Consider the following 22,546-nt stretch of genomic DNA (forward strand, 5'->3'; position numbering starts at 1 on the left):
TTCCCACTTTGATCATAAGACACAAAAGATGTCGCTACCAAGACCATCACCGTCTGAATACTCAGGCTCCGGACAGTCACTTCTAGCAGATGCCAAAGAGACACGGGCCAGCAACTACTTGAGGGCAACAACATGTCTTAATCATCTTTGAAAACATCAAAGCCAGACCCACAAATAGCACACGGCCTAGTACATATCACATACTTCATAAAATAGCCATGGGGTTATGGGACCAGTGTTCCTTGCTTCTACCATTCCACTCTACACCAGCTTCATAGCCCCCTTACTGGTTAGGCAGCTTAAATGTATTACGACAGAGAGGGATGCTGCAGCGAGCAGTCTGGCTCTTGCCCCAGAGAAATCCACCCACTCAGGGCAACTTTAGGTATTAGGTTAGGCAGCCAAGGCCTTCTGAGAGCCAATGTGCTTCTTCCTGAATTATCAATGGACTTGCTTTTTTTTTTTTTTTTTTTTTTTTTTTTTTTTTTTTTTTTTTTTGCATAAGCCAGTGGAGTGAACGTTTTGCACCTACTCTTAACCAACAGAAAAATTTAAAAACCCTTTTAAAAGAAGAAAACTAACAAGAACTAGAAAGGACATGGACTGAGCACCTAGTGAGTGCTGGGATCAAGGCTGCATTTTCCCAAGACTACTTCTGACTAGCCCGACAAGTCTGGTGAGGCAAGCAACAGCCATTTTGCAAATATGCCACACTACAAAAGAGGCTGGACTGCTTTACCACAGCCACTCAGTTAAGATGGGAAGCCAGAATTAAGTTCTAAGACTGTTTGGCTCCAGGCTTTGTCTTCCTGTAATCCAGCTGGAGGCACACATGACACTGGGACTATCTGCTGAAATAATCAGCTTTCAAGATATGGTCGTTATAAAATAGCATTTATAGAATACAAACTAAATTTATATTCTCTTTCAACACAGAGAGAGAGAGAGAGAGAGAGAGAGAGAGAGAGAGAGAGAGAGGCAGAGAGACAGAGACAGAGAGAGACACAGAGAGAGAGAGAGACAGAGAATAAAAATTACTGTAGGCTTGGTAACAATATTACTAAAAAGTTCTACTAAGTAACTAACAAATCAATACTCCCACTGATGCTCTGATAGACTCTCATATATTTATGACAAATCAATTCCCCCTACTGATGCTCTGATACATTTATAATGAATCAATTCCTCCACCGATCCTCTCATAGACTTATTACAAATCAATTCCCCCACTGATGCTTAGAGACTTATAAAAAAATCAACTCCCCCACTGATGAGCCAATACCTTTTAACAGTGCTTATGAAAGTAACCTTATCTTTCATTTGATAAATGAAGAAAACTGAAATTTACCAGTGTGTACAACAGTTTCCTCTCAGATTAAAACATCTCTCCTATAGGAAGCTACTTTAGCAGGAAAGTAAACAACTCAAAATAGCTTCAGGAAGTCCCTGAAACTGACCAGAATCTCTAGGCTCCTTCCTGCCAGAGTAGGCAATAAAAGCCCAGAGTCCGCTCTCGGATGCAGCAAAGCCAAGCTGCAAAGAAGACTCTCAGGCCAGATCAGCTGCCTGGAGGATGCAAAAACCAAGAGAGCTGCGGCTAAGAGGGTCAGACCAACTGAGGCACCCAGAAAGGATGCTCTCTAACCTGTTACACTGCCTGCAAACTGTGCAATGTGATCCAGGTTCCTGGCTTTGTTTTTTCTTGCTTTTTGGTTGTTTGGTTGGTTGGTTGGTTTGTTTGGTTTTTGTTTGATAGAGACAGGGTTTCTTTATATAGCCCTGGCTGTCCTGGAACCAGGCTCCTAGCTTTGTGAGCGGTCACCTGTGCAGGGGTGAGCTTTGGTAATGCAGCTATCTCGAGTCGTTTCTCTAAGTAACTCATCACCCATATTCCTGTAAGTAACTCCAATAAAATTCATGGGTTGACCAAGTTGGACTTTGGTTTGTCATGGGTTCTCATCTCGGCTGAGTAAGCGTGTGTGTCTCATCTCCCCAGGAAAAGTCTTGTTACACAACACAGAACTTAATGAGAATGACAGGTCTACAGTCATATGGCATCAGTCAAGCATAATTATGGTAACAGCCAAAATTACTTGTCAGGGCTAGGGAAATGCTAACGTGTTCACTCTGAAAGCAAGAGGACCTGAGTTCAGATTCCCAGCACCCATATAAAAAGCCAGATGCCTGGGGGGAGGTGGAGACAGGAGGATGCCTGGGATTCACTGGCTAGCTAGTCTGGCCTGCTTGGTGAGCTCCCTGTTCCATGAGAGAAGCTGTAAGGCAGTATGGGACCGGTTACAGTCTGCATCTCTAGGGCAGGGGACCTCCAAGTGCCAGTCCTAGGCTAGTAGCAATACTGTCGCTGGAGACTTGTGAGCAGTTTAAATGCCTCAACAAACCCAGCCCTTCTCAGTTTAGGTGGGTGCAGGGCATTGTGGGTCAACAAAGCTTGGCAGGTGATTCTGATGCTTGCTGAGGTCTGAGAACTACTTCCCAAGATCAAGACCAGAATGCGGCTGCAAACTCGACCCAACTGGGAACTTTAATGACCAAAGGGCAGGCACCACAGGCGGGTATTATGAACCATCCAGTCTACCGAGTGCCCAGGAAATGGATTTTAAAAGTCCTGCGGATGCTTTTACACAGTCCCTTACATAGAGCACTGCTCCGCCAACTCCTGTTGACCTCAGCCCTGTTCTTCCTCCTACACATGTCACTGTTACATTAAAAATGTATCGGTTCAGCCTAAGATTGCTAATAAAAGACACAAGAGTCTGAAGCATATGTCAAGGCTGCCAGCACAAGGCTGAACAGAATCTAAACTAGTACAAATCTTCTCCTAAACTACGGTAAACAAACTACTCTAAAATGATATATAATACATACACCCCAAGCATTTGCCACTAAGATGCTCCTCCGGCCATTCTCCCCTTCATCCTCCTACACAGTCAACCATCTCCTACCTCCCTATTAACAATCCTCTCGCTCTCCTCCAGGAGGTCCCGCCTTCCACTCCTGTTCTTCTGCCAGCTGATTGGCTAAACAGCGCTTTATTGACAGTTGTTACAACCGCTCAGCATTCTCCACATGTCACTCCTGGGTTGTCAAGTCTCCTCAAACACAAGAGTCAGGAAATCTCTGTCAAACTGGTACCGCTGAAAAGCCTTCCTGACTCTGCCCATGAAAACGTTTCAGATGTTGTATCATAAAGGGACTGCCCAAAGACTCCCCCAACGTCGCCTTCAGCCCAGGCTTCTTGTGCCACCCTCCCCTAAGTAGAACTTGTTCGATCCTTTTCTTAAAGGTTGGGCCCTGCACTCGTTAAGTTCCAGTCCCCTCTCCTTGACCTCTGACCCCGAGTATCAAGCGCGCCTGTGCTGATTCTTGCTCACTTACCGTCTCCTGACTTCTCTGCACACGCCGTAATGCTAGGAGAACATCCAAAGTCTCCTGGAGACTAAACTCTTTTAGAAAGGCTCCACAGCAAAAGAAAAGCAGAGCCCACAGAGACTGACCACCCTAAGAACGGCTTCCGTGGGAGAATGCCTTCCCGGGGCTGGAAAGGTGGCTCAGTGGTTAAGGACACCATTGCTCTTGCAGAGGACCAGGGTTCGGTTCCCAGCAACCACAGGGCAGCTCACAGCTGACTGTAGCTCCAGTCCCATGGGATCCAATGCTCTCTTCTGATCTCCTCTGCCTCCGGTACACACGTGGAGTACACATACTAATGCAGACTTACACATGTACACATAGTACAAAATAAGCAAAATTTTAAGGAGTTTAAAGAGTACTTTGCCTATGCCAAATAGCAGACCTATGGAATCTCATTTTGCCTTGTTTAACTCATTCTCAAGCTTTGAATGCCAATTTTAACAAAGTGTTAATGTATATAGTTCTACAGTTTGCTTTCCTGAAAATGTGATAATCATGACATTAAAACCTGAACTTGATGAGCATATGATTGCTTTTGATTTTTGAAAAGGAAAACTCACCCAAGTAAGTACTGATCCAAGAAGACAGCACAGGTAATGGACGTGTCTACACTGTAAACACTGTGCTGAGTGAGCGAGGCTCAGATCTATGGACCAAATGTCCTTAGAAACTCATTATCGCATGCCTGCGACTGCCCAGTCTCCCACTGCTTTTCTTTCCTCAATCTGTGACAAAATGTCACTGAAAGAGAATCTGTGACTTCATCTGGCACAAATAAGATTCTGCATGTAAAGGTAGAGAGGACACTGATGCCTCATGAGTGCTGAAAACAGACACCCATATCATCCATAACATGCCTACATTTAATCCAGAATCACTGATTTATAAAAAAAGAAAACCCAAGTTTAAAATGTTCTTTAAAAACTTCTGGGCTCCGTGCAAATAAGCCTGAAGGCCAAAGTCAAGAAGCATTGGGTATTTATTATTTGTCACTTCTCATGCTCCTGTGATGAAGGCTGCCTAAGGCGGGTAGGGCTTGTCTTGGAAGAGTCACAACAGGATGCCGACGCAGCTGCTCACACTGTGTCCCGGTCAGGAAGCAACAAATGGAAGTGATCCGTGCACTTTCTCCTTCCTATGCAGTCTACAAGCCAAGCCTAGGGAATGGTGCCGCCCACTTCATGGTGGGTCTTCCCACCATAATGAGCCTATCCACAACAGCTGCCCACAGAAATGGCCAGAGCACTGCCCCGCCCCCCTCCACCTGAGATTCTGGACCTCATCGAGTTGACAACTGAGATGCAGCATCACATACCAAGCTCTTCTCTACGGTTACTGGTGAGAACCAGGTGTACTGTGACAAAACACCGTCACCAGGGCAACTTGAGGAAGAAAGAGTTTATTTGGGCTCACAGTTCCAAAGGTTAGAGTCCATGATAATGGAGAAGAGTGGCAGGTGTGCTCACATCTTCAACCACAAACATGAAACAAAGAAAGTGAACAGGAAACACCGGAAGTCTTTAAACCAGTGGCTCTCAACCTATGGGTCATGACCCCTTTTGGGGGTCAAGTGAATCTTTTATAGGGGTCGTCTAAGATCATCTGCATATCAGATGTTTACATTACGATTCATAACACAGCAGCGGCAAAATTATAGTTATGAAGTAGCAACAAAAAATGATTCTATGGTCAGGGGTCACCACAACATGGGGACCTGGGTGTGTTAAGGGGTCACATCATTAGGAAGGTTGAGAACCACTGCTTTAAACTCTCAAACGCTGCCTCCAGTGACAGACTTCTTCCAATAAGATCAGCGCCTGCGAAACCTCCCCGAACAGCACCGCCAATTGTGGCTCAAATGTTCAAGTCATGAGCCTATGAGGGACATTCGCAGCCAAACCACCACGCCAGGAGATCAACTGTTAGGAAAGAGATGCACACTGACTTGTAGGATCGAACGCACATGTAAGCTGAACATAATTATACTTGGTTCGACAGTCTTCTTCCACACTATGGGAGACAACCACATTCTAGTTTTAGAGGCGTATTACTGTAGCAATAGCCTTCCATTTGGACTTCCTGCCTTCAAGTTCACTCTCCCACTCACCAGAAGAGGTTTGTTTCATCTTCTGATGGTATAGTTCAAATATTGTCTCCACAGGCTCATATCATTCCTGCACCAGACAGCCAGGTCTCTACATATGAAACATGAACATGATTAAGGCTTTCGTCACAGCATTCAGCTACATGTGTTTTCTTGGCAGCCAAGCAACTGCAGTGGAGTACACAAACAGCCTGCAGAGTGGGGATGCAGAGTTCTCCACAGTTGGGATAAAATTCAGAGGCTACTAGAAATGCCCTCTATCAATGATCAAAGGTCACAGATAAAATACTTGGCTTCTAGGGTGAGTGACAGCCTGCCCCAGTGCCTTTGCACTCTCGTCACGGACTGTAACTACCACTGAGGACACTACGCAGGGTACCATTCTTCATTAACTACTGCCTGTTGTTGACTCCATACACAGCTGGGACCTTGTTCCAAGCCTTAGTAGGATAACACGGTGAACAACCAAATCTGTCTTCAAAAGTCATGCACGGCTCACAAACCATCTCATCGCATCGCAACGGCCTTTGTGGGGAAGTACGTTGCTCTCGTTGCAGCAGTAAGGAAACTGAGAGGTGACATGTGACTGGGATTTGAAACTGGAGCTGCTCACTCACTCACTCACATGTCCTTACCCCGGCAAGGCATGGTAGGGTCTGGGGCCACAGTCTGAAATGGGCTGGGCAGGGGCCAAACTCTGGTGCCTGAGAGCCAACTGGAAGCTGAAAACTATCCCTTCACCTCCCCTACCCATCTCTTCATCTACAGAACTGGAGCAATAGAAAGGCTGGGACCAGTGCACCTGGGAATGCAAGCTAACCCCTTACAGCATGGTGGTGCATCATCAAAGAGCACTCACTACCTGTACACACTAGGCTTCCCTTCCGCCTTCTGTAAGGGCCTAAGGACTGGACCAGGCTCAGCCCAGTGTGGTCAAGCACAGCAGATCTTGCAGCACAGCTTCCAACTGACTGGCTACATCCACACAGAGGCCTTTGGGAGATGTGCAGCCATTCCAAAAAGCACAGGTACCCGAAGAACCAAGAGAGAATCCGGTATGTCATCAATGCAGAAAACATGTATAGGATTATCTGTTTTACCATTTGCTACCATGAAATACAAACAAACCTATTTGTTATAAGAAATTGTATCTGTTTCTCCCGGATGGAAACATTCCTTCCTGGAAAGAGAGAAGCCCAGGTTACAAGTCTCAGAGGCTCAAAACACTCCTAAGACTCACAAGGCTTTTCCCTGGGAAGTTATATGAGCAGTAAGCAAGTGCCTGGGGAAAGGAGAAGCATTCATGACGTAGCTGCTGCAGTTTGCACAGGGAACTCTGGTGATACAGCTTTCATCATCTACCCTAGGCTGGAGAGAAGCCAATGCCAGCTCCTATGAGAGGGAAAAAAAAAAAAAACCCTGTTAAAGCCATTGGTTGGCCAGACTGAGTGTGGGTAGAATAACGTCTTTGGTCTGTCACCACTTTCTATCTGGAGTAAATAGAAAGAGGGTCTTTAGGAACGGCATCTTCTAGGTACAAGGCTCCCAGTACAACCGTGGACTCACAACGTTTGCCTGAACATGACTGAACCAGTCGACAGCAAGGCGTGGATTGGATGGGCTCATGGGGCCCCATCCATCTGGGCTGAGCAGTACACTGTGGAGGATAAGGAGTCATTATCTTCAATGTGTATTTGCTGCGGAGCCCAGCAAGTTCCACTGTATGATCCACGCCCACGGTCACTCAGATGGGCCCGGTTAGACTCAGTGGGTCCCAAAAGAAAACAAAAAGACCTAGACATGGGAAAGGGCCTGGATGGGGGGACTTGAAACCGGTGGGAAGGAGACGAGAGAGAGTAAGGCATGTGAGAGTAACCAAGTGCATTATGGACAAGTATAACGTTGTCAAAGAACAAATTAATTAGGCAATAAAGAAATAGACACCTCAGGGGAAGTACAACACCAGAAAGTCAAAACTTGTCAAAACTTACACTCACAAGCTCTGACCACACATGGTTCCATTTGCAATTGAGAGAAATGTAAATAAAGGTGAAATATCAAATCATAACCTCAGAACGTTACCCAAATGCACATCGCACTGCTGAACCATCGCATAGATGCATTCTCATAGTGGGAGCACTGTGCCACCTGAAGGTGGGAACATTCCAGCTCACTGTTACAGTACTAAGGGACCTCTTGGGGTCTGGCATTTTCACAGTGTACAATACATATAACACACAAAAATCTGTGTTAATTTATAGATCGATAAGGCTCTTGGCAACCTGTAGGCTATTACGTTTTGCAAGACTCAAAAACCCCAGAGGCTTGGGGGTGTAATTCAGTGGTAATGGATGTAGTTAGTATGCATGTGACCCTGAGTTCAATCTTCAGCACAGAGCAGGGCAAGTTGGGGGGGGGGGAGAGCAGAAAGGAGAGAGAGAGAGAGAGAGATTGAGATTATTTTGTTTAAAGTGATTAGACCATTGAGAGTTGGCTCACTGTTAAGAGTGCTTGCTGTTCTTGCAACGGACCTGAAACTGGTCCCCAGCTCCCACTACCATTACTGTCTCACGAATTACAGATGATTTATCAAGGCCTATTGTAGACTGAAATTGTTTCCCCACCAAACCTTGTGTTCAGCATTGGTTCCAATGAAGTGCTGTTGGTATAGGAAGGTGAGGACTAGAGGATTATGGGAACAGACACGTTAGACAAAAGTCTTCTGCAGGAGTGGGTCCATCACCACAGAACAAGCTGCTAGGAAGTGAGTGTGGCTCTCCTGCTTCTCTCCTGGATGAACCCACCTTCCCTTCCCTTCTGTATTAGGAGTTGAGGCAGCACAAATCCCTCACAAGATCTGGCTGCCTGAAATGGGATATTCCAATCGACAGAATTACGAGTTAAGCAAACCACTCTCCTTGACGAACAGCACCAGGTATTATTAGAGCAACAGAGAACCCTCCCAATATCTAGTCTATGTTCATTTATCACGGCCATATTTTATGTGGAGCGTAGTCAATATACAAGGAAACACTCCTGGCAAATCAGAAAGCTAAAAAAAAAAAAAACCCAACCAAACAAACAAACAAAAAACCCAACCATATGAGCCCAATTAAATGTGGCCACTGGTGCCACTGGTGCCACTGGTGCCACTGGTGCAGATTCAGAAGCACTGTAGACAGGTAATCTGAAGACGACCTATCTATAGCTAATTACCACACTACAATGCACATTCAATGAGATGTGCAATGGTTAAAACCATATGTAGAACTACATATAATGGAGCATGCATGAGAAAGACTACAGTGTAAGTGACCCAAACAGTCCGTGCTATGCAAATGACCCCAGAAGCCCAGGTTGTGTGACATAAAGCACCCCCACCCCGCCCCCACAGTGCAGCCAGAAGGAGCTGCTGAGCTTTTGGGTTGCTCTGGCAAGAGGGCATCCTTGGAAGTATGTCCATCTTAACATATCTTATTACTTTGTTTGTCCTAGGACTCAAGAACCTTCTGGAAGCGCCATTGACCCCCAACAACTACCAATATCAGTGTTGGGACAAAATGAAATAGCCAACTGGAGTTTCTGCTCTGACCCTGCAAATTTCTCACGTGTCTCCTTTTGGCACTGTGAATTGACTCTCCTTAAACAAAGATATCCTTCAAGTCTCTGCTGTCCATATTCTCCTGGCTCTACATGCCTCCCTCCTGAAATGCCAATCAACCCTGTAATTCCAGCCATACCTGAAACCGATACGTTCTGCCCTAAAGCCAGCTCTCCTGTCATTACTGGTCTCACCGTCCTGCAGAACAGAATTTCCTGAAAATACTTTTTCCCTTAACCCCATCTTTAAGTTCCCCCCCTTTTAAAAAATGTATATGTGTGTGGTGTGTGCGTGTGTGTTGTTGAGTGCGTGTGTGCGTGTGTGCATGCATGGGGCCGGGGGAGACTTGTGCATACATGCAAAGGCCACAAGCTGACATGGGGTGTCTTCTTCGATTACTTCCCAATTTTCATCCTGAATCTGGGTCTCTTGCTGACCCCGGAGCTCTGATTGATCTGCCCAGCCTGCTTGCAGGTGAGATTGCTGGAACTACAGGTGAACTGACACACCCAGCTGGGCTTTATATGAGTTCTAGGGATTCGAACTTTGCTCCTGACCCTTGCACAGCAAGCACTTTCCCTGATAAGTCACTGCTCCAGCACAGACATCTTTAATTTCTGTCCAACAGTTTCATCCAGTACTACAAGGTGATTCACTTTACACACTCTGCTATTTTGGATGGGTTTTTAATCTGTCTGCTTTGATATTTAAAATCTCTTAGTGACAGAAATCGACTCAAATCTTTTCCCTTAGGCAACTGGTCAAGCTCAACACACTGCCCAATTCCTCCCCCTCCACCTAGTCCACAATTCCACACCAATGAACATGAAATGGCAGGGAACTGATTGTGTGGGGGAGGGGTTGTTTTTTTTTTTTTTTCCACTAAAACTTGCAAACTTTGGTCCTTAAGCAGCCAAAGTGAGGGAAAAAATTCCAGCTATAGAAGATACGTGAGGATAATTTAAAACTTGAGAAGCTGGTCAACAGTCATTCTCAGCCATGAACACAGTTACTGCTGTGGGGGTTAATTCTACGGTTGTTGCATCATTTACTGCAGGTTCTGAAGTTGCTGTTGCTACAACCGCAGCCCCAAGGCAGTTCGGGAACACCCCTGTCCACAGAACAACCAAAATTTCCAGTAACTGTAAGGTCCATATAGGTAGAGCTACGTGTGCCATCTTTCTTTACACACACACACACACACACACACACACACACACACACACACACACACCATGTACTTTAATGTCCCTTTTTCCCTATCATGAGAAGGAACACTTAATATGTCATACTACCGTTTAAGAGTCTCAATGGCTTTTGGTTTTGTTTCTGTTTTTTCCTGGAGAGTCTTATTTGGAAAGTGCACACCCATGCCCTCTGCGCAGCCCGTCTCCTTCCTTGATGCCTCTTTCTCTTAACTCTTTCACTTACAATCTATGTTTAAAATGTCTTCATAAACTCTGAGACTCTGCTACAGGAAAGAACTGAAAACAAACGTTTCCGCAGCCCGAGGAGGACGAGGACGCTCAGCAGCAGGGCCCATGTTCCGCTTGCTGGAAGGTCTCGGATTCAACCTCAGAACCCAGCCCCACACTCCATCAAAAAGAAAAGCAAAAAACTTATTTTTATGTATGTGTGTGTGTGTGTGCACGCGCCTGTCTGTTTGTATGTGCACCACATGCATTCGGGTGCTTGCAGAGGATGGGAGATGGTGTGGGAGCTGGAGTTATGAACCACTCGATGTGGGTGTTGGGAACCAAACCTGAGTCCTACCCAAGAGCAGCAGGTGCTCCTTGCAATTGACCCATCTCTCCAGCCCCCCAGAAATGCAATTTAAAAAGAACTGTAACATAGCACTAAGCTATTAGAACTCATCTGTGTTGACCCATCCTGGGTCTGTAAAGCTCCTACCTGTACTTCTTCCTCAGCAGACAAGGAGTTCCTCATGGGCAACAACCATATCTTACCTGCTGCCAAACACAGGAGAGAAGGCTTCAGGAAGGGAGGGCTTCATAAAAACAACAACACAGGGGTGACATGAGCTGCTTTTCCAAAGCCCTGGTTTGTAAATTATTTTAGAAATGAGTGCTTAAGAAACCGTAACTGCCGTTTGTGACTAGAAACCCTTTACAGCCAACCGTAGAAAACGTGCACGTGTTTTAGAACTGTGAGACATCACATCATTAGCTTGCAAAGAATAGTAAGAAAAGAGAGATGAGCTGAGAGCAGAAACTATTTTGGTGTGCTGGAGAAAAGCAAACAGCGGGGCAAGTGCTGTGTGCTGCCTACAGAGAACCCATGTTCTTTATGCCCTTTGACCGCCACACCTGTGATTTCTAAGTGGACAGTGTCAAATTCATATTAGTCTAGCCGGTCAATGTGTCATGACCCCTTTATCAAAGGGACCCTGCTGTTTGTACCTGTCTGTCAGGGACAGAGACCCAGTGATTCCCTCCATCCCACAGGGGACTAAGAGACTGTAGTTTCTTCATTATTATAAGATTATAGATTAGCAAGACTTTTATTGCTCAGGGTATTAATTACAGATCACCTGGCACACTGGCCAACAGCAGTACCTTTCAAATTGTTTTTTAGCCAGGAAGCCCTTCTCCATAGAAAAGCACACAATTGACCAATAAACAAAACAAAGGTCAGAAAGAGGAGCAACTGAGTCCACTAGGAGTCTCGTGGACCTGCTAAAGTCCATCCAAGAGCACACTGTAAGAAAGCCCTAGCTATTGCTAATGTCACATCCATTTGCTATTGCTGAGCATGGCTGATTCAAGTTTTTAAACTTGTCTGTCTAATTCAGAGTGTCCACAGAGGACCGGAAGCTAGAAGGGGCTCATGAGAGAAGAGAGGGAAAGAAGGCTTCAGGAAGGGAGAGCATAGGGTACATGTGATATGAAAGTCAAGGCTTAAGTTGAGACGGGGAGAAGGGAGAAAGGATTGGAGAAAGGAAAGGGGGTTAACCAAAACTAAAGGTGTATGAAAAGGCCTTATGGAAACACACTACTTTGTAAGCTAATTAAAAACAAATTCTTTTAAAAGAAGAATTTTGAACAGAGGTATCCTGCATGGGTAGACAATGCTTTGCTGAGAGGACTGGTTGTTAAGTGAAACCCAGCACCAGGTTTGGGATACCACCTTACAAGTTATGATCAGACAGGCCGTAGAGGCTCCCCAAACAACGCAGGCTACTATCAGTGCCCTTGGTTGCCCATCACAACTAAGACACTATTGCCAAGACACAGCATGCTTTAGTTTTATCATGCCGAAACTAACCTGCAGTCTTCCTCCCCATTGGCTGGTTTTCACAGGGCCTAAAGGTGCTGTGTAAGCTACTAGGGGAGAAGAGTCATCAATGGCAACCACCCCAGTGGTAGACCTACACGCTCTAGTGTGGACCCACCTGGCAAGATGTGTCCCCTGGTACAATTGTGGAATGACTATTATTGGGATAAGCAAGTACTTTCTGGTTAGATTTAAGACCTGCCCTATAACAGGGAATTCATGCTTCCTGATTCTCTAAACTTGGTCAACAGCCCATGGCAGGTGATAGACCCTAGGTCAAAGCCTACTATCACTTTGCTAAATGTCATTGTCAACACCCTTCTACATGTGATGCTTATGCCCGTAAATCAGTCCTGCTCTCAACTTTCGTCAGGGAAACCGCCCCCTCAGTTAATACGGACGGAAACTGGTCGAAATGCAAAGAATAAGGGACTGTTAAGTGCTCAACCCAAAATAGGACATCTGTACTGACATCCCACCACCACCCACACACACACACAAGGCTTGGGGAACATGGCAGAAGATGGTGGAGGGAAGAAACAATGTGAGAGCTGAAGGCTGGGGAGGAATGGCGCCCTGTGGACACGGCACAGCCATCGCACTCAAGCGATCACATCAGCTATGGTTCCCTGCACAAGATCAAGCCAGAAAATATCCCACGTGGATGGATGATGACCTCACGAGGCTCTATACCCCTGGTGGACCGGCTATTGGCAGCTGATGGCTACTGGGGATGGAGGAGGCACTTGCCATTGGAGTGCCGTGGCTGGTAGGTTCCCTAAGCTCTGCTGGGCGGCCTCCCACCCTTGTGCACACAAGCAGCTGCGAATGACTCAATAAGCCATTCAAAGAGAAGAGGTTATGAAAGTGGGAGAGGGAGCTGGGGTAGAGAGGATCAAAACATATTGTCTACTTGCATAAAATTATCAAATAATAAATGAAAAATTTAAATAACAGCTATTATATTCAACAATAGTATAGGCAAGGAGATGGAGAACAACTCTCACGGATTGCTGAAGGAATGCAAAATAATACCTTTATGGAAAAACATGGAAATCTGTCAAGAACTAAAACACCTTATTACTGCATAATCCACATTTTCAGGGGCAGGGGTTATGCTTATGAGATTAAAAACAGATAAAAGCCATCAGATCTTCCTTTGGAGGTGGCTGAAGACTTCTCCTGATAGTTCAAGAGTAATTATATTACAATTAATTTAATAATAATTAATTACACTAATGGGGGGTGGTATTAGAAAAAGATTTCGGGCAGCAGGCAAGATGGCTCAGCAGGAAGTGGAGCTTGGTGCCAAACATGGTCATCTTAGTTCAAATCCCCAGGACCCAGATGGCAAAAAGAGAGAACTGACTCCAATAGGATTTTTTTTTTCTTCTGATCTCCCTATGCAGTCCCTGGCAAGTACACATGTACATATGGCCATGCTTGCATGCACACACACACACGTTAAAAAGTTGCTTTAAAAACAAAGCAACAACACTCGGCTTCCTGAGTCACATAAACACCTGGACTCCTACTGTCTGGAAAGGCTGGAGCTGGGAGTGTAGAGTGAAACACCAGAGGACAAAGGTCATTTTTCATTTTGTTTTTTCCACTGTGTATTCAATGTTGTAATACACAGGACTTTTTTTTTTTTCACTTAGTTTGAATTTATTTTTATCTTCTTTTTATTATTATTATTAATTCATTCATATTATATCTCAATTGTTATCCCATCCCTTATATCCTCCCATTCCTCCCTCCCTCCCATTTTCCCCTTACTCTCCTCCCCTATGACTGTGACTGAGGGGGACCTCCTCCCCCTGTACATGCTCATAGGGTATCAAGTCTCTTCTTGGTAGCCTGCTATCCTTCCTCTGAGTGCCACCAGGTCTCCCCATCAAGGGGACATGGTCAAATATGAGGCACCCGAGTTCATATGAAAGTCAGTCCCCACTCTCCACTCAACTGTGGAGACTGACACAGGACTATTTTTGATTCTTTAACTTTAGTGATTGTTATTTAAGCCATTGAGAACTTAAGTCATATTACAGTGGCCTGCACACTCACAGTAAGACATTGAGGGCAAACACTCTGGACAACACACAACTATTTGGAGGCTATGTCCTTAGCTCCATAGCTTTCCTAGGCCTGGGGAAGGCAGGCTCAGCCAAAGAGGAAATATTTTTAGACAAGGGTGCTTCAGAGCTGTAAAAATAGGTCCAGTGAATAGCACACTTGTCAAAGCCCCCAGTACTCCAGCCAAACGAACGAGCAACTGTGCCAAGCAGAAGCAGGCTGGATTTATATATTTTTGCTAATGCATCATAAAATTTGAACCAGGTCTCTGAAGCATAACTACATCATAAATCCAAGAGACGAGCATCGACTGGCCCACGCCCTCAGCACATCTCCAGCGAATGTGTCTTGGGACCCCACCCCAGGAGGGAGGTACTGCTCCAACATCACAGTCTATCCACAAACTCCCAATGCCATGACGATTGTCCTCCCGGCTGACTTCTGACTGTTCCCAATCCTACCACAAATACTCAAAGACAGGCACGGTCCTCTGACTTCCAGGGGTTCGCTGTGGCATGGATGGTGTGTGTATACACTAAATGATAAAATCATGTAAACAATAAAACATACTCCTGCAGGGAGCTTGGTGTCTTCTCTGTCACACTTCGAGCACGGCCCGCCAGACACCAGGCGCCTTTTCCAGCAGTAACTGTGTGTACATGTTCTCGTACAGCTGGCAGTGAGGACGGATGTGTGCCTAAGCAAGGGACAGGTGACAGGTAAAGTGGGATATCACTATCACAAAGAGAAACCGACAGCCCAACCTCTTACAGCCTCTAGGAATGGCAGAACTTCCAAATACACTTCATGTTGGAAGATAGATATGTCATAGGGCCGTGTTTCGATACCAGAGAATAACCCAGTTTAAAACAACAACAACAACTCAGAAAAGCATGGAGATGTTCTATTCAGGAAGTTGTCTCCTGTGCCAATGGCGGCACTCAGAGGAAGGAGAGCAGGCTACCAAGAAGAGACTTGATACCCTATGAGCATATACAGGGGGAGGAAATACCCCTCAGTCACAGTCATAGGAGAGGGGACTAAGGGGAATATGGGAAGGAGGAATGGGAAGATACAAGGGATGGGATAACAATTTAGATGTAATATGAATAAATTAAATATATTAAACATAGAAGTATATTAAAACAAAGAAAAGAAAAGCATGGAGAACTTCATGACAGGCGAATGGCATGGCCTTGAGCAGAAAAAAACTGCCAGTATGCTGGGTACGAACATACCCTCCTTGAATCCCAGCAGAAGGAAAGGGACTTCTGTAAATTCAAGGCCAGTCTGGTCTATATGGTGAGTTTCAGGCCAGCTAGGACTACATGGAGGAACCAGGAAGGAAGAGAAGGAGGGAGGGAGGACAGAACCACTAGGAATAAAAACATGACCTTCATAAGGAACAGTCAACCGAAGCGTCCACAGTCCAGGACTATGCCAGTCTCCTGTGATGTGCCAACTTCTACGTTTCTACATCTGCCCGCTTACTGAGCACTGCGCAAGAGCAGTAGACTCCAGCAAATGTTCACCTGCAGCTGAGAATACTCCCCTATAGCCATTTCAAGACTTTAAAGAGCGCTAAAGAAAAGTTCATTGTTGGTTTGTGTGTCTATGCGTGTGTGCGTGCATGTGCTATATTGTGCATGAAAAGATCAGAGGGTAACTGTTGGGAGTCGGTTCTCTCCTACCATGAGGCAGGGTCTTTCTTGTGGCTGCCGTCATGCTACATACTCCAGGCTAGCTGGTCCCTGAGCTTCCAGGTAAATTCTCCTATCTTCGCCTCCCATCTCACATGTAAGAGTGCTGGGACTACAGTCACACAGCCTCGTCACTGAGCTACTACCAGCCAGCTCATCTTTGACTTTTTGAAAAGGACACACATGCTCAAACACACACACACACAAGCACACAAACCACACAAGTTTGGGGGCTTTGGTAAGATGAATTTACACTCCTAATCTCCACAGGTTCAAACTTTCCCCCACCCCAAAGTGTAAGAAACTGGATACACTGTGCCAGAAAGTCTCTGAAACAGTCTTGCCAGTCGGCACAGTGGCTGCTCGCCAGACAGGTAATGAGGCGTGTCAGCTTTGTGGACTCTGCATATGAAAACACATGTTCCTGCAGAGCAACCCTTGGAAAGGTCTCCTCTCCCATCCTGAGAAGCACAGAGCTTGCAGCCTCCTCCTTCCTTCTTTACAAAGCAAAAAGCAATCTTTGTCCACTCAAAGTTCATTTAATGCTACAGGCCTCTTTGCTTGAAGATAAAGCGGCAGCCATCAGCAAGTATATAACAGGCAAACACATAAAACAAGTCAGTGCACTTAAATATTAACCTGCAGTCTAAGAGGGCTCTTTTTTTTTTTTTTTAATTTAAAACAAACAAAAAATGGCAGGCAATGTAGACGCTCTTAGAAAGTACACATGCACTAATGGCCTATGCTCTGGCCAAATGTACCTACACAGGGACCTCACTTGTCTGAAATTACTTAACTGTTTGATAAATGCATTGGGTGCATACAAAATCTATTTACACTTTTTTTTCCATCTTATTCAGCACACACTGGAATACATCAATTAGGTAAAACTATAAACAGAACTGCCATTTGACTTCAACCGATTCATAGTGCTCAGAAGAGATGGCGGCTCCAGGTGACTCACGGAGGGACCCTAGATGCTAATCTGTGTTTGTACTTTCGTGGCTTCATTCAGGTGGAATAATGAAATAAGAGGCACAGTCCTTTGCAGCAGTCCCTGGGTAAATTGCGCTGTCAGCTGGTACCTGTGTCAGGGACCCGGAACCTGGGATCAATGTCCTCCTCCACCTAAACCCCAAAAAAACTGTCTCAACCTCGAAGATCGGGGACAAAAGTAGATGTGAGGCTGGGCAGTGGTGGCGCAGGCCTTTAATCGCAGCACTTGGGAGGCAGAGCCAGGCGGATCTCTGTGAGTTTGAGGCCAGCCTGGTCTACAAAGTGAGTCCAGGACAGCCAGGGCTACACAGAGAGACTCTGTCTTGGAAAAAAACAAAAACAAAACCAAAAAAATTAGACATGAGGCTAAAAGGACAATGGGACAGCATCACAGCAGTGATGGCAATAGTCACAAAAGCAGTTCTGACGCCTTCTTGGGGCTATACGCTATGTGTGTGCTAATTAATTCACTTGTTCCTTTTCCACGCTCCTACAGAGCCAACACGAGGCCTATTCTAGAGAAAGTAAAGTGCAGAGAGAAGCAACTTCCTTATGTTTTCACCAACATGTAGACCACCCAACTCCCTATGTTCAACATGTTAATTAATAATTCATCACTGGTACCAGGGGCAAAAAAAGGTTTACTACCCTGTACAAAAACTGTCCACTATGGATTTCTTTTTTCAAAAAGAAAGAAACGGCACAATGGTTAAGAGAGATGGCTCTGCACTTAAGAGGCCTGGCTGCTCTTCCAGAGAACGTGGGTTCAGTTCCCAGCACCCATACGGCAGCTTACAACTGTCTGTAACTGTAACTCAAGTTGCAATTTAAAAAAAACAGGGAGGGGGTGGCGGGGGGGCATGGAGAGGGTAGATAGTACTACCTAGAACCGCATGCTACAACGCTAAGTGTAAGAAATGGACCAGCTAAACCATTGGATACATAGGATAGACATATGCAGGAAAGCAGCCTCAGAGTTGCCACCTAAGGTGCCCCAGAGAAAGGCTGGTCCTATGAGTGCCTACTATTTAGACCTTGTATCTTTGTTTCTTCTTCTCCTTCTTCTAGTTCTGCTAGGAAGTAAATCATCCTTTTTCCTCCCCCTTAAGTTTCCATACGCACACCCGGGTCCTGCACTCAAGGATTTAATCCACAGGTCTGTGATTTCCCTGTCAATCACTCGCAGTCTGCTCTTCTCAGGTCACAGGTCTAGCACCTTATCCACTTAATTTTAAGTGCTTCATGAGTGAGTCCTCAGGCAGTTCAACACATTTATTTATTTATTTATTCGTTCATTTATTTGTCAGTGGTGGACACAGCATCCACAGAGCACAGCAACCTGCATTCGCATAAAAGCTTTCTACTTAGTTTCTGATCCACAACTGTTTCTGGATCCTACATCATTACTGGAGGCATAAAACCCTATTATCTTGTTACTAAGATGTTGCTTAAACATTTCTTAAGGGATACATTGTGTCATTGGACCTGGACAGGCAATCTAGTCTCATCTCCTCCCCTTTTGCTAGTGCAGAGGGATGCAAAGTAACTGTACTTTCTCCAGTTTAGGCATGTATTTAAAAAAAAACAACAAGAAGAACAACAAAAAACAAACAGATTTTAGCCAGGAATGGTGGCCTTTAATCCCAGCACTAGGGAAGCAGAGACAGGAGGGGATCACTGTGAGTTCAAGGCCAGCCTGGTCTACAAAGAGAGTTCCAGGATAGCCAGGGCTATTACATAGAGAAACCCTGTATGGAAAAACAAAAACGAAAATGAAAAAACAAATTTTAGAAGAAAATGCAATCAATCCAGATAACTGGGTAATATGTTTAAAGCAAGCATGCAAGTATGCATTTGGTTGGGAAAAGACCATGATCCGAGGATATCTTCCTTACTTAAAATTAGGTAAGCATACTGCCCTCCACTGCTACAAAACTCAAGTTGCAAAGGCCTAAAAAGGTAAAAATATAACAGCGAGGACATTAAAAAAAAAATCTAAAAAATCGTGGTTCTCCAGTGTATGCAGGAAGGTAACTATTAACAGGAAAAGAGACTACATGCATTGTAGTATCCGAACTGTACAGTTGATCCAGAACTGTGCCTCAGCTGGCACCAGGCAGTCCTACAGAAGCAGATTAGAGATTAGAGACTTCTCAGTGCCCTTTTATCTGTCTTCCACTCTCCTGAAGTGCAGAGCTGGGCACAGGCCCAAATTTCTGCCCCACGGCACTAGGTCAAAGGTCAAAGTGGCTTAGCCCAGCCCTAGGCAGAGTCTCAACAACTCCACACTCTCCCACTAAGTGACTTTCCAAATTGTTACAAAAGTGAAGGCCAACCAACGAAGGAAACTTGGGGAAGAGGCAGAACACTTGGAAAGAAAACTGCCCAGACAACAACCAGAGAGCTGGAAAAAAAAAAAAAAGATAAGAAAAACTAAAAGGAATCTCAGCCCAGGTCTTGGCAAGCAGATTCCTGTCAGCTCCGGGCGATGAGCAAACGCACTCTACAACTCTGCACGCAGAACTGTGCACAGTCCAGCTCCAGCGTGCACGCGTGCACCAGTGCTCTCCACCGAGCCTTCCCGGGCCGGGGACAGCTGGTTCTTAAGCATGCACGTAAGATCGGGCCAAAGCCTCTAAATCTGGGACAGTGGAGCATGCTGCACCTTCACGGACCGCTTCGAACTACTTCTATCACACCGAAGGCGCTTGGCCCGCTCACCTGCGCAATGCCCGCGCCCATCAGCCCGCCGCCGATGACTGTCACATGCTTGATCAGGATCTTCTTGGCGGCAGCCGACGCGGAGGAGGAGGAGGACATGGAGCGCACGAATTGCCTGGTCACGAACGCCATGGCGCAGCGGAGCAGCCGAGAACAAGCTGGCGGGACAGCGCGAGAGGTCCTAGAGCCTCGTGGGCGTGGCCGGTGACGTTAGAGGCGGGGCCTCGAGCACGCCCCACCCACCAGCTTGACAAGCTCCTGGTCTAGCCCGAGGGCGGCTCCTGGACTCAAGCAAGCAGAAACTCAAGGCAGAGCCAGAGGCCACCTGTTGTTGCCATCGCAACCTTGTGGGCTGGGGAAAGTTGTGATCCTGAGCATTGTTTAGGGTGAGAGTGGTAACCCGGGATAGAGAAGGCTGGAAAGGAATGGTTGGCCATAGGCTAATTTTCTGCCAATCATTGCGCTAGTGTTACAGAATTGCGGTTGACTTTATTTCTAAAGGTTGATCTGCCCCCACAAACTCACCATCCACAGGGAAGCAATCCGTCCCGGTTTCCCCTCTGGAAGAAACGATGGTTAATCCTGTGTGTACTGAATGACTGAATGTCCCTGCAAAAGCCTCATCTATGTCTAATATTCTACAGAATAGAACTAACTTCTTATCTGTGGAGAGATGAAATGTTGGAGATAGTCAGTTCTCTGTGGCTGTTCCTAGTTACCTACCTCTGTATCTAACAGATACAACTTTAGGAATGTGTTGCTCAGCAGGCCGCTCGCTCCCACCAGTCCAAAACTGAGACTGTTTGTTTTTCTTTTTAAAGCATAACAAATTTTAAAAACAAAACAAGAAAAAGAGTTCTTTGCTCCAGGGCAACCTGCCTGCCCAGGGTCTTCACCAACGTTCTGGCAAATGTAGGGATTTACGACTTTCTTCGTTGTGTCGCTATAAAAGTTTACGTAACCCTTCCTGCAGTGGAGCTTATCCCTCAGAACTGCTTCCACACATGCTCCCTGTCGCAGGCGCTTGCACGTGGCTGAAAAGGATCGCTCCCTCATTCCCTTTGGAGCGAGGGCTTTATTTTGCATTGATGCTTTGAATCTTGTTTTTATATTTAATTCTTCAGAATAAGCAAAGACCCCTGAGTGCGACAAGTAAAAAAAAAAAAAAAAAAAATTATGAGACTAGGAACGGAAGTGGAAGGTTACCCACAGGAACTTAACGGCTTGAAGAACAAACAGGTAAATGTATAAAGAAAGAAATGTGAAGCAGCCAGATGAAGAAGAACGCAAGACAGAGATGAGAGGCCAGAGGCTCAGCTGAGAGCGCGGACTGGGAGAAAGAAGGCCCAATGAGGCGATGAAGAGACTTTCAACTTTGTTTTCATTTAGAAGTCGTATCCAATGAAAGGCTAATTACAATCCAAGTTTAGTGCTGTGACAGTATAATTTTTTTCTTCCTTCCTTCTTCTTTCTTCTCTTCAGTGTATGTCTGTACACTACATGCAGGCCATATCCAAGGGGGCCAGAAAAGAGCATCCGATCCCCTAGAATGGAGTTACAGACTGTTGTGAGCCACCATGCGTGTGCTTGCTGAGACTCAAACTCAGGTCCTCTGGAAGAGCAGCCAGCGCTCTTAACCACTGAGCCATCTCTCCAGCCCTACAGTGTATTCACAAATGGCATTTGGGTTGTAATCTCATGAGTATCTCATGCCTGAGGTACGGAACGTTTTCAGATCTCTGCTTTTCCTTGAGAAGTAATGATGATTGTGTTGCAGTCCATTTGTGCTACTGTAACAAAACCCCCAAGTTTCTCCTGGGAGCAAGGAAAGGCCAAGTCGGGGTACTACCAGGCACTCTACCTGATGAAGACCCACTTTTGGCTCAAGGGTAGTTTCTTGTGACCTCAGATGGTTGGAGGGGCTGAACAGTGAATCTTGATTGTCAACTTGAATGACTCTGGAACCAACAAAGAGAAACACCTCTGAAGAGCCCATGGGGGCATTTCAGAGAGGAGAGATGTCCTCCCAGAGTGGGCAGCACTTTTGACAGAGTTGGGGGTGGGGTGCACCCTAGCTATGAAGAGATCTGAGAGAAAGAGTAGACTGCCTGGCTGCCTTCTCCTGATGGAGAGTGCCTCTACTCTGCAGTAGCTGCCGGGCGCATCCGTCCCTGCTGTCAGAACCTGGCCTAGGCCTTGCAACATGGCTGAAGTCCAGACTTTCCAGGATTCCAGGACCAGACTGGGACTGCTGAGATGGCCAGCCTTGTGGACTGAGCAGTTATGAAATTCTCGGTGAGATTCTTAGCTCTCCAGCGGCGGACACCATTGATGGCCATTCAAGCCCCAATTGTGTAAGCCAGTCTAAGAAGTCCTAACGCTTAACACCGATTCCTCTGTCTGTTCTGTGCCTCTAGCATAGTGGTTCTCAACCTGTGGGTTGAGACCCCCTTTGGCCACCATCTATCTCCCAAAATATTTACATTGACATTTCTAACAGCAGCAAAATTACAGTTATAAAGTAGCAACAAAAATAATTCTATGGTTGGGGTTACCACAACATGAGGAACTGTATTAAAGGGTCGCAGCATTAGAAAATTTGAGAACCACTGGTCTAGAGGG

At 45.8% G+C, this 22,546-nt stretch overlaps 1 protein-coding gene across 1 annotated transcript in view; it reads right to left on the reverse strand.

Annotated features, from left to right (window-relative positions):
* The window catches only part of Hadh (hydroxyacyl-CoA dehydrogenase), a 44,730-nt gene extending 24,623 nt beyond the window's left edge, over window positions 1–20,107 (reverse strand). The window contains exon 1 of the mRNA XM_051165579.1: window positions 19,925–20,107. Coding sequence (XP_051021536.1) covers window positions 19,925–20,056 — 132 coding nt within the window. The 5' untranslated portion in view covers window positions 20,057–20,107. The remainder of the gene's footprint in view (window positions 1–19,924) is intronic.
* Window positions 20,108–22,546: the final 2,439 nt, after the last annotated feature.

Source organism: Acomys russatus, chromosome 23 (genome assembly GCF_903995435.1).
Source record: "Acomys russatus chromosome 23, mAcoRus1.1, whole genome shotgun sequence".
NCBI classification, from domain to species: domain Eukaryota; kingdom Metazoa; phylum Chordata; class Mammalia; order Rodentia; family Muridae; genus Acomys; species Acomys russatus.